Genomic DNA, 12,657 nt, shown 5'->3' on the forward strand with positions numbered 1-12,657 from the left:
CAAACATGGCCTTTATGAAAAAGCAAATTCGGGTTATTATGTGGGCTAAAACCTTATGAGGTTAAGTGCTGTCCTTTCAAGATCCCTCATCAACCTGCACTGATCCCAGAGCGGAGAGGAGTAGCTGCACAGCAACTGAACTAACTGTACGGCCAAGAGCTGCATTGACTACACGACCGGTAGTAAGGTGTACGAACAGCTACAGCTGCACCTGAACCACCTGTGTGGGCTGTATAGGCAGCAATAACAGCAGCAGCATAAGTTAGAAACTGTACGGCAGCAGCATAGCAGACTATGCAGCCTGTATGCAGAACTGCCATGTCATTTGTTTGGAAGCTGCAGGCAGTGTCTGGATCTGACATAGCTCCCATGTCATCAGGGTGCTGTACGGCAGCCCAATGTGGGATGTATTCTCATCCACAGCAGCACTACGCTCTGAAATTTGAGCTGAAGTTTGAACTTACATCTAAAACATCTTTGAAAAAAATCGAGAAGAACTCCTATAGGAACTTGCAGGTATGAAAGCAGAAATGGCACATAATCCTTGGGCTGTCCACATCTTTACTAAAATAGATATTGGGTACTTGCAGTTCCGAACGTTGGAGTTATTATGGTGGTACGGAAAAAAATGATGCTTCTTGAAGATCTAGCCCAAATTTCTCCGATTATCATCTCCCAAAAGCAATGCCTCCGGCTGCATGCAGACTTCGTCTGCAATGCAAGATACAGTGACCTTCACTGCCTGAATAATAGGATTCTCTCCAAGGGAAGTAGCTGATGCAATGCCTAGTTGCTGCCGGACAAGCTTTGCTCTTTGCATTGCTATACTAGGAGGCTACTAAAGAGCTCGGAGGTAAGCATGAGGCATCCATCTACTCCAATTACAAGAAAACATTTTTACATATTTTAGACAAATGCAAACAGAAAGAATGTTTGCATGGCTACTTCGAATGATGAGGACCTTTGTTTATAGTGGCTTTTATGCACTTAGATAAAACAGATAGCACGCCTGTACAGTTTGCTAATGCTGCTATCAGATGGAAACACACAAGCAAGTGTGTGGTGTCAATGGATGCCGTTGACAAGCATAATCTACTCACCTATTTGATTGCAAGAACCATTTCTTGACATCTATGATTGTACTACCAGCTCACAGAACGTCAAGGAGCCATTTAATGAACTCCATTGAAACTCTTGATTAGATAAGCAAGGCGCTTCCTTACATAAAAGTAAATTAAATAAATAATGCGAAAGATTTTCAAATAAATTCACAAACTAAGCAAAGGCAAATTAATTGTTGTAATTAAAAGTGACCGCAGTTATTATCAGGACAAACAAAGCATGCTAAGCTTGAAAATTAGCAGTTCAATCCTTAAGCATTGAACTTACTAGTGTTAGTCCGTCGTACAAATTTTCGGAAAACAGTCGAATGCAGTCATCACCAGATGCACTAGCAATTATCCCTGTAGACCTGGGGTAGCTCTAGCATCAAAGCTTGTGTCAGCGTCTTGTCAAAATATTACATTCTACACCAAAAAAAGAGCTACCAAGTTAAACATAAGCACACACAGCACTTACTTGGACCAATCAACTGAAAAGATTGTTCTGTCATGATAACCGGAGATTGTACAAAGATGTTTCCTGAAAAATTGCACTTCAGTTAAATTGTATATGGGATGCTGACCTTCATTAAACAACGGGTAATCAGTAAATAAAATTAAGTATTCTTTCTGGGCACTTAGAAAACATGATGCTCTTAAGATAATGAAACGTTGTCTTTTAGGGACTGAATTTACATTAAAGACACAATCAAAGTTTGCCATATTTTCGTACACAAACTAAGCTACCAGATAAGCACAAGAAACAAGCAAATTTCTTATACATGTCCAAATTTTCAGATTTGTCATACACCTAGAAAGATTATAGCTATAGATGCACTCTCAAGGTAGCCAAAGGCACATGTATCTATTAGCAAGGCTCGCCAAATGGAAGGAAGTTCTAACACTTGAACAAGGCCTTTGCATCTACATGGACAGCCATGCGGAAGGGCTGCATATCAGTCCTATCTGTTCAAAAGGGTCTTATCACAGCGACCAGGTCTCATGATGTGGCCCCTCTCAGAAAGGAATTCGTTAAACGAACGTAATGCTTCTGCATACGTTGGGACATAGAGGCACCGTGGGTACACGCTGTTAAGAGATTTTTTTTTTGCCACAATGCAAAAGAGAGTTTAAGAATACTTTTAAGAACACTTGAAGTAATTCAAGTACTACTGTAGATCTTCATCACTTTCACAAGTTGAATCTGAATCATCCAAATCTTTCAATTGTACCAAGAATTCTCTAATAGTTTTCTGACAAGTTTCTTCCTGTCGAACATCAAGAATTTTTTAAAAAATCAAAATCATATATTCATCTTCGATCTCTAGAACATAATCTGAAATGTCTGGAACAAAAGAATCCATGACATGTAAAAAGTCGGATGAATTTCCCCATGAAGGTGGTAAATCCAACTTATAACTCAAAATATAATGTGCGGAATCGAGCGTGAAGCTAGAGCTCCCCCATGTTCGTGCACCTACAGTCACCACCCCCCCCCTCTTGGCAGGTCCCCAATGCCTAGCCTCTTGCCGTCACCATCTCTCCAGTGCCCCCCTTGTCCACTGTGTGCAGGCCCCTGCCTACTTTCCCGCCTATTGCCCCATTGTCTCCCACCTCCCCTCCTTCATCGCATCCTTCCCAATTGCCTCCCCCTCCTTCGCCGCCTCCCCCTCTTGGCTACCTCTGCCTTTGCATCGCCTAACCCTCTTCCGCCTCCCCCCCTTCCTACTCGCTGTCTGCCATGCACCTGGTGCACGTTTGTTGTGCGCCCCCCAACTGGTCAGCTCTCTCTCTCTCTCTCTCTCTCTCTCTCTCTCTCTCTCTCTCTCGCCTCCCCCCCCCTCGCTCTTCCATCTCCCCTCTGCCTCTGCCTTTGCCCTGCCATTATTTGCGTTGATGCCTAGCCTTCCTCCGCCTACCGCCTACCGCCTTCCGAGTCCTAATTAGCGCCACCTCCCTGCCTTCCTCCGCCTCAAGTGTTTATTTTTTGGGGTTTTTTATGCTTGGCAAGTTTTGGCATCCTTTGGTCTTGTACCCCCTGAAGGACTCCATGGCAGCCGCTCCGTCATCCCCAACCGAGGCCACCGCCCCTTGCCTCTCTTTTTCCGAAGACGATCTCGAGCTTCTCGCTTCGACAATTGCATCTTTGGAGGCCTCCACCTTGGTATGCAAGATTGTAAGTAGCTCCCAGGCGCGCGGACAGTTCGGGGGTATATTACACGCAAGCCTTCTTGGTGTGCCTGGAAAGATCACAAACATTCATCCTCTGAGGCGTGGCTACTACCGGGTTGATTTCGATTCGCTTGCGACCATAGTCACCAGAAACGTTTCGGAGTTTTTGAGGTTTCGGGACAAAATGTTTTGTCTTCCGACTAAGAAACAAAGAGGTTTCGTAGTTTTTTCTATATAAATACAATAAAATGGTTTAGAACTCGTAGCTTGTAGAATTATTTGTAGGCCTACCTAGTGCTAGCTAGGCACTTAAAATATGGTAAAAGATTAGGCAATTGTGCTCACAATTGGGCAATTGGGGAGTTATGGAATTGTGACTCGTGAGAAATTGGGCAATTGTGAGAAATTGGGGATTTATGAGAGATTGGGCAATCGAGAATTTAGCAAATTGGGAATATTGCGGAATTTGTGAGAAATTGGGGGAGAGAGAAGGAGGAGGAGGAGGAGGAGAAGAAGAAGTGACTGCGGATCGCGTGCAAGAGAGAGAGAGAGAGAGAGAGAGAGAGAGATGATGTTTGGGCTGCAGGTCGAGCACGTGGAGAGAGAGAGAGAGAGAGAGAGAGAGAGTCCAACAAACTTAAAAAAAACACTTTGTGTCACCATTTGGTCCATCTCCATTTCTGGAGCCATTTCTATGGGATTGTCACTCCATAGAACGACCAAATTTGTACCATGTTCACATGTGGCCAAGCCAGTGCCCCATGTGAAAGGGTCAGTTATCTTGTGTCACATGGACGAGAACCAGTTTTGTGCCACCCGTGTGTGACCAGTATTGTCCCATATGGACGGGAGGCCTGTTTGCTACCACCCGTGTATGACCAGGATTGCGTCTTATCCATGGGATTGTCACTCCATGGTAGGACTGATATTTGTGCCGACCTTGTCTATGGGATTGTCACTCCATAGGAAGGGCCGTGCCAGGATGTGTGTTTTGCCTATGGGACTGTCACTCCATAGAAAAACCAGGAATTCACATTTCTGTGCCAGGATGTGTGTTTTGCCTAGGTTTGTGCCCGACAAGAAATCCTTGGACAAGTTTCATAAAAGGGAGATTTCGTCCATTACATGTGCACATGCATTTATGTTTATATGCATAAACTTGTTTTCGTGTGTTTGCCTACTATGATGTGCCAGTACACTGGACGGGGATGCCCCCAGTGTACCGTGGGTGTGCTGTCTGTTGACGAGGAGTTGTGATGTGTGAACAGGTGGTAAGGATTGCTCTTTTTGGCCTTTTCAAACGTAAAATCCATGAAGTAATGTAAACTTTAATGTTTATAGGGTTGGATGTTCACACACATTTAAAATAATGACCGGACACTTTCTAGTGTAGGTGCCCAAGAGCTAACCTTTGAATAAGATTTAATAATATTTAAAGCATGTATTGCATGGGAAACTTTTCTTTCCCCACACGTGGAAGGTAAGTGGGGGGGGGAGGAGAAGAGTGGTTGATGAAAAGGAGGCGACTACCAAATTGAGGAAAAAGGGTTGATTTGGTGGTTGTTTTTTGTACCCGCCTATTGTCCGTGTACTTGCCTGCTAATCTTGTACCCGGCTGCAGCACCTGTACCCGGCTACCAGCACCTATACCTGCTTGCCAGCACCTGTACCCGGCTACCAGCACTGTACCTACCTGCCAGCACTGTACCCGGCTACCAGCACACTGTATCTGGCTGCAGCACTATACCTGCCTGCTAGCACCTGTACCCAACTGCCAACATCTGTACCTGTCTACAGCACCTGTACCTGCCTGCTGATTACCTGTTTATAGTCCTACATCACATGATTATTACTATCTGCAATTACCACAACTATACCTGTTGATTGTCATCTTTGTACCGGTTGGCTGCCCTGTTTGTACTTGTTTGCACCCATTAGGAGTACAATAAAAAGAAAATCATCTTCTCTGCTGAGATTTGAATTAAAATCTTTGCTAAGTATTTGTTTCTATGTTTTCTTTCAAATTCAGATAAAATTAAAGTTAAATGTTGTTTTTACAAGCTTTGTGTAGGCAAGCATCGCCCCCAGTTGCCTTCACCATGGAAGGCCACCGGGATAGTGATTTTTCCCATGATTGCCCTGACCACGCCCTCACCTTTAGAGGAGCAAGTGAAGGTCATGTGGGTATAAGGAAAAACAGGGAGCAAAGCTAACTTGGGAGCACCACGTATTTCTCCCTCCGTGGTGCTTCACCTTGCCATGCATTAGTACGGGCATGCCTGTTGGTGCACGGTCCTGGAAGACCAGTGAGGGCAAGTGTTCACCAAGTGAAGGTGGGAGACTGCCTGTGATTTGGTCTACTCCGACAGCTGATTATTCATCGACAAAATCTTATTGTATTTCAATTGCTCTCACTCCATGTTATAGAGGAATCTGGCTATGAGGCCCGTGAAGTTTAAACACTCGTACATCTAAATACTCCAAGAAATACAACAGTATTGAGGGGGGGGGGGGGGCAGCCCTTTCCGGCCCCAGTGATGGTGTCAAGTGTTCTTGGTCATTTTTTCAGTTTTAATGTTGCTAATAATGTACATTGTTGATATTGGTTAAGTGATCCAAAAATGTGTATTTTGTCTTCTAATTTGTAGGCCTCCTGTAGGGAGCGATTACATTGGTATCAAAGCCCAGTCGTCTCTCTTTCTCAAGAGGAGACACAGTGTTTTGAGATTGGAAGCATACACAGACACTCGACTCAATGGACAACCAAGGCAATCCTTTGGAGGTGCCAAATTCAAGAGGTCAACCAAGTGCTTCTCGCGATTCCGATGCATTGCTTGGAAGGCACAAGCCAATTGAGAGAGGTTATGACAGTGCATTCATGGGACAGCCATTCCGTGGAAAAAAGCCTATGCATGAGGATGAGCCCAATGCATTGAGGACTGAATTGGAGCACATGAAGAAGCTTTTGCATGCAAAGAAGCAAGAGCTGAAATTTTTGCATGAAAATCCTTATGTACAAAGTGTCATTGGAGCAAGGAAAGCTGATGCTATGGTGGATATGACCTTTGAGTCCATGGCTCGTGAAGTGGGCAAGAAGCCAAGGGAGTTGGCACTCTCCTATCTAATCCGCAAGGGTGATCTCAAGGAAGGAGAGGATGGAGAGTTAGTATTCAAGAATCCACCTCGTTTGAAGCAGGGAGACCCAGCATCTCAATGGGTGAGGTCTTTTATACACAAGGAAGAGGTATCAATCACTTCTCGCCATGCATCTACTCCTCATGGGACAGGAGGCAACAAGTATGTGCATGTTGGAGTTAGTGGGCGACATGATGGCCTTGTGGATAGAAAGAATGTATATCATGGAGAGAGTGGTCGGCATGCAAGCCGAAAGACTCTGCCCATTGAGTTGTCTCGTGGTGAGACATTGCATCATTTGGGGAGATCACATGCATTTGGGCCACAGATTCATAATGCACATGCCACCGTGTCTTTTGAAACATCTTTGGTTGCCCATGAAGCCCATGAACCTTTTTGCAGGTTTGGGACAGCCTCTCTTTGCCCTTAGAACCTCCATGATCCTGCTTAATTTTAATCACCAATTGCTCCGTAGCAAGAGCAGATGCTATGAGCTGTTGAAGAGTGTGTTTCGGGTGCAATTCAATGCCCGAACAATAAGCTGGTTGCATTCCGGAGCGAAACTTCCTCTTCCTTTCATCTTCGGAGAGTTGCATAAAGGGAGTTACCTCAAGCAACACTTTCCAAAACTTATTGACATACTGCTGCACACTTTCATTGTCTTTTTGCTTAAGTCTATCCCACTTTTGGGTGAGAGTTTGCTCCGCATTAGGAGGTAAAAATTGTGCATAAAATCTGTCCTTGAACTCTTTCCAAGTGCAAATGGGATCTTTGGTGGTCTTTTTAGTGATCCATCAATGGGTAGCTGTCTCTAGTAGGATCCATTCTTACACCCTCTTTGGATACGATGTGCCCCAAATTGTGCATCTCTGAGAGGAAGAACTCACTTTTCTTAGTATTTATGAAGAGTTTATGCTTTCGCAACTCTTCAAACACTGTAGCCAAATGAGTCTTATGCTCCTCCTCATTCTTGGAGAAAACCAAGATATCATCAAAGAATACACCTGTGAACTTACGATGGGGTCGAAATATCTTGTCCATCATACGGTTGAATGTTGTCGGGGCATTGGTAAGGCCAAAAGGAATTACCAAGAATTCATACATTCCAAAAGCTGTCCTGAATGCAGTCTTATGGACATCCTACGGTACCACACGAATGTGGTGGTAACTAGTCTTCAAATCTATATGGCTGAAACAAGCCGAACCATCAAGCTTATCCAAGATGTCATCTATGTGTGGGATTGGGAACCTGTTCTTGATGTTGAGCTTGTTTAGAGCTCGATAATCCACGGACATGTGGAAAGATCCATTCTTCTTTTGCACAAGAAGTACGGGAGAATAAAAGGGTGAGGAGCTTGGTTGACCCAAAACCTTTTCCAAGAGATCATTAATCTACTTCATAATCTCCTCTTGTTGTGCGGCTCTCACACGATATGCGGGTTTGTTAGGTGGTGAACTACCTGGCACAAGATCTATGCGATGATCCTCGGGCCTCTAAGGTGGTAGTTCTCCTGGCAATGCATCGGCAAAACAATCTTTATATGCATTAAGAAAATTCAGCCTATCTTGAGTCAATACATCCACATTCACATTACTTTGTTCAATTTTGTCACGAACAAAAATTTGATGCCTTTCATGGAGAGTATGATGCCTCTAAGGTGTTAGCTTTTTTGGTACTAAAATTGAAACCATTCGAAATTGGCCAGAGTTGCAAAATATACATCAAGTGCGTAAGCTTTCTTGGATTATGTTCACACTATAGGCGATTCATCAAGCATTTTGCCAAGATTGCCTCGCCATTGCATGATCTTACAAAGAAGAAAGCCACCTTCAAATGGACTTCGAATGAGCAAGATGCCTTCTTGCAACTCAAAAATGCTATCATTTGTGGGCCCGTGTTGATTGTTCCTGACTTGCAAAAGCCATTCACGGTGGAATGTGATGCATGTGGGAATTGTATAGGAGTTGTCCAAAATCAAGAGGGTCATGCAGTTGCTTATGAAAGCTGTCGATTGCATAATGCCGAGATCCATATGGACATTTATGAAAAAGAGCTCTTGGCTGTAATTCATGCCTTAAAAATATGGAAGCATTATCTCCTTGGGGCTGAATTTGTAGTCAAGACAGAAAACCAAAGCTTGAGATATTTTCTATCCCAAACAAAGCTTTCGGAGAAGCCAATGAGAATGGCAAACTTTCTTTCCATGTTTCATTTTCAGATTGTGCACACTCTGGGAAAGAAGAATTTGGTGGCAGATGCTTTGTTCAGGCAGAGCCTTATACAACTGCAGTTTCAATGGCCTCTCATGGGGACTTATCTGCCATGCGCGATTTATATCATTTGGATGCTGATTTGATGGCTGAGAAAAAGGGTTGATTTGCCTGTTGTTTTTTACACCCGCCTGCTGTCCTTGTACTCGCCTGTTGTTCTTGTACCTAGCTACAGCATCAGTACCTGGCTGCTAGCACCTGTACCCGGCTGCGAGCACCTTTACTTGACTACAGCACTGCACCTAACTGCCAGCACTGTACCTGCCTACCAGCACCTGTACCTGACTGCCAGCATCTGTACCTGTCTATAGCTCCTGTACCCGCCTGCTGATTACCTGTTTACAGCCCTACAACACATGATTATTACTATCTCCAATTACCACGACTGTACTTGTTGATTTGTCATCTTTGTACCGCTTGGCTGCCCTATCTTGTACCTGCTGTTTGCACCCATAGGAGTACAATAGAAAGGGAATGATCTTCTCTGCTGAGATTTGAATTAAAATCTTCGCCAGGTATTTGTTTCTATATTTTCTTTCAAATTCAGATAAAATTAAAGTTAAATGTTGTGTAGGCAAGCATCACTCCCAGGTGCCTTCACCATGAAAGGCCACTGGGATAGTGATTTTTCCCATGATTGCCCTGACTGCGCCCTCACCTTTAGAGGAGCCAGTGAAGGTCATGTGGGTATGAGGAAAAACAAGGAGCAAAGCTAACTTGGGAGCACCAAGTATCTCCCTCTGCGGTGCTTCACCTTGCCAGGCGTTGCCTATTGGTGCACGGTCCCGGAAGACCAGTGAGGGCAGGTGTACACCTAGTGAAGGTGGGAGACTGCCTGTGATTTGGTCTACTCTGACAGCTGATTCTTCATCGACAAAATCTTATAGTATTTCAGTTGCTCTCACTCCATGTTATGGAGTAATCTGGCATGCAGCCCGTGAATACTTGTATATATAAATACTCCAAGAAATACGAACTGTATTGAGGGGGAGGCCGGCCCCAGTGATGGTGTCAAGTGTTCTTGGTCATTTTTTCAATTTTCATGTTGCTAATAATGTCCATTATTGGTATTAATTACGTGATCTAAAAATGTCTATTTTGTCTTCCGATTTGTAGGCCTCTTGTAGGGAGCGGTTACAATTTGTTTTTTTTTTAAGAAACGAAAAGAAATCCCTGTTTCTGAAACATGTTTCTCGCATTTCGGCCATTTCGGGATTTCAAAGTTTCTCAGCCCAGAAATGCGTTTCTATGTGACTAGGAATACCTTCTTCTCATCCCGGTGAGATAGGTGGTGCTATCGGGAGGGTGATGGAATCCCCCCCGCACACCGCTACTTCGGTTCTTGCATGGACGTTTGGGATTCCATCCCTTCGTATCTGCATCGCCTCCCCATCATTTCGCTCCCTAGACTGCCCCCCCCGGGGCCCAAATCAGACCCTCCACAAGGGGGGGCATGACACAAGTCCCCACTGTGTCTCGGCACACCATGCTGTCACCATTTGGCCACCCAATTGGTCCACCCGTGCTTTCTCATCATGTATGTACATTGGACTGGTGTCCATGGCAGTTGTATATGCCGGAGATTGATGCCACTCATGCGATACTATGGACTTGGCTTTTTCCGTTGGGACTTGTGCCTCCGTGTACATGCCCGGAAATGCTCGGTGGATTGGTGTTCCATTGGGTCTGGTACCTCGTGTACTTGCCTGGAGCACGTCTATTTTGGTATAGTCTCATAAACGGGGATTGTCCATACCGATGCTGCATTGCATAGCATCTTTCTGTGCTTACTTGCAATTGAAATTGCATGCTGTTTTCATGCTTGCTTGACCAATGTGTAGTTCCGAGTAAGGGGACGCCCGCCCGCGAACCGTGCATGTGAAACTATCTGCTGACATGGTTATGTGGCATGTGACAGGTGGTAAGTATTGGTCATAAACCTAGCCTTAGGAGTTAGCACTAATTTATAAGTGAGTGTGTACACACTTCATTAAGTTTTGGGCGACCAAAACTCACTTATAAATTATGACCAGCCCAGTGTTCACACACACTGATGTCCCGAGGTGGACATAACCCAATGTCCACCGCCCAAACCTTATCCCCTTTCTCTCTCTTTTCATGAGGGCTATTGGGCTGCATTTTCTACACTCCTTCCCAACTCCATTTCCAAGCTTGCTAAGGTGTTTCTCAAGCTTCCAAGAGTGTTTCCGGATGCTAATCACTCTCCTAGACACTCCCAATGATTGAAATTCAGCAAAACAGCTCTCATTATTGCTGTAATTTTTGTTCTTTTTGCTGAAAACCCTAATTTCAGCCCTCCTTTCTCAAGTTGAACCATAGGGGAAGCTTTCCCAAGGTTCCCTTCATCCTCTTGAAGACTTTTGTCACGAAGAAATGCGACAAATCGAAGATCTCTTCACTCCAAGGACTTCCATTGCAAAGACTTCCGCTGTCATCGACTCTACTTGCAATTGAAAAGATTTAATGCTTAAATATGGAAGCAAGTAGCAGGAGGGAGGAACAGGATTACAAGATCACATACCCTGTGTAGTGTTCTCTTGTCCTACGTGCTCTCTTGCAGATTGTTGCTACCATGTGTTGGTGGAACAATAGAGAGCAGATGGTAGGGAACATAGGCACTTGAGAGGGTAGTGTGAATTGCAAGTCTACATCGACAACCACTTGTTTGCAATATCGTATTCATATGCATTGGTATGGAAATTTGGTTAGAAATGCCCACGACACTATGTACTTGATTCTCCCAAGATCAATATAATTTATTTGAGAGAGGGGTCGGCCGTTCCGGCTCATTGTGTGTCTCTTGTCAATTCAGCAATTTACTTCTTGTATTTGAGCAAGTATCCATCAAATCTTAGTGTATTTAAGTGTATTGATTAGCATTGTGTTCAACCAAGTTACATTGGCATCAAAAGGCCAACAAGAAATGAGCTTGCTTGCTAAAATGTTCAAACATCAAAATATACCGAAGTCCATTGTGGAAGATAGAGATCCCAAGACTACAAGTCTCTTTTGGCGGGCCTTATTTAATAATATGCACACCAAATTGGACTTCTCATCAACTTATCACCCTCAAACGGATGGGCAAAGTGAGGCTGCAAATTCAGCCGTGTTGGATCTCTTGAAATGTTATGTGGCGGATCAGAAGTCTTCATGGGAGAAGTACTTACCGCTTGTGGAATTTGCATACAACAACACGGTGCATGCATCTATGGGAAAGGCCCCGTTTGAGATTGTTTATGGTAAGGTGGTTTTGCAACCCATCCTTTGCACAAAGGATGAGATATTTGCAACTGATGAGTATGTAAGAGACTTGGATATTGCTTTTGCTCAGGTGCGGACAGCCATTGCAAGGTCACAAGACAAGCATAAAAAGGCTGCCGACAAGCATAGAAGGCAATTGGATGTTAAAGAGAATGACTGGGTATTGCTGAAATTTGAGAAAGCAAGACTTGCAAAAAGGCCTGGCAAAGAGGGTGCATATCCTAAGGTTGCAACCAGGTACTATGGGCCTTTTCGAGTGATCGAGAAGATCAATGAAGTGGCTTTCAGATTGGCATTACCTAGTCATTGGCAGAATCTGGATTGAAAACATCTCCACCTTTCGATCCCATACTTGCCTTCCCGCAGGTAGGCGTACCTCATAGGTATGATCGCTGGGTGTCATATCAAGACTCAATTTCTGCACGAGTTTGTAGTTAACAAAGTTGTGTGAGCTGCCAGGGTCTAAAAAAATGTGAATCTTATGGCCATTCACTTCTCCATAAACTCGAAGAAGATCATGCAGGCCAAATACTTTAGAATTGAACAGACAATCAGAACAAGTACTAGGGCGAGAAAGTACAGTAATTGGCGTACCTGTCAAAGACAACTGGTTAGCTGCCTTTGGCTTGGGTCTTGCGTTTGTCTTGGCACCCTTTTGCTTTGGGCACTCGTTACGCATGTATCCTTTTTCTTCGCA

At 44.2% G+C, this 12,657-nt stretch overlaps 1 protein-coding gene across 4 annotated transcripts in view; it reads right to left on the bottom strand.

The window, feature by feature from the left end:
- Window positions 1-12,657, bottom strand: part of EMB1345 (Transducin/WD40 repeat-like superfamily protein) — a 91,313-nt gene that overhangs the window by 16,830 nt on the left and 61,826 nt on the right. For 3 of the 4 annotated variants that reach the window (XM_086813149.1, XM_086813151.1, XM_086813150.1), the window contains 2 exons: window positions 1,579-1,641; window positions 1,390-1,471 (listed from right to left, as the gene is read on the bottom strand). In XM_086813149.1, the coding sequence (XP_086669275.1) occupies window positions 1,390-1,471; window positions 1,579-1,641 (145 nt within the window). Of the gene's footprint in view, window positions 1-1,389; window positions 1,483-1,578; window positions 1,642-12,657 lie in introns of all 4 variants that reach the window. The other variant, XR_015268057.1, reaches the window with a different exon arrangement.

This window comes from Cibotium barometz, chromosome 19 (assembly GCF_041138505.1).
Source record: "Cibotium barometz isolate CiBa-2024 chromosome 19, ASM4113850v1, whole genome shotgun sequence".
In the NCBI taxonomy this organism is placed as follows: domain Eukaryota; kingdom Viridiplantae; phylum Streptophyta; class Polypodiopsida; order Cyatheales; family Cibotiaceae; genus Cibotium; species Cibotium barometz.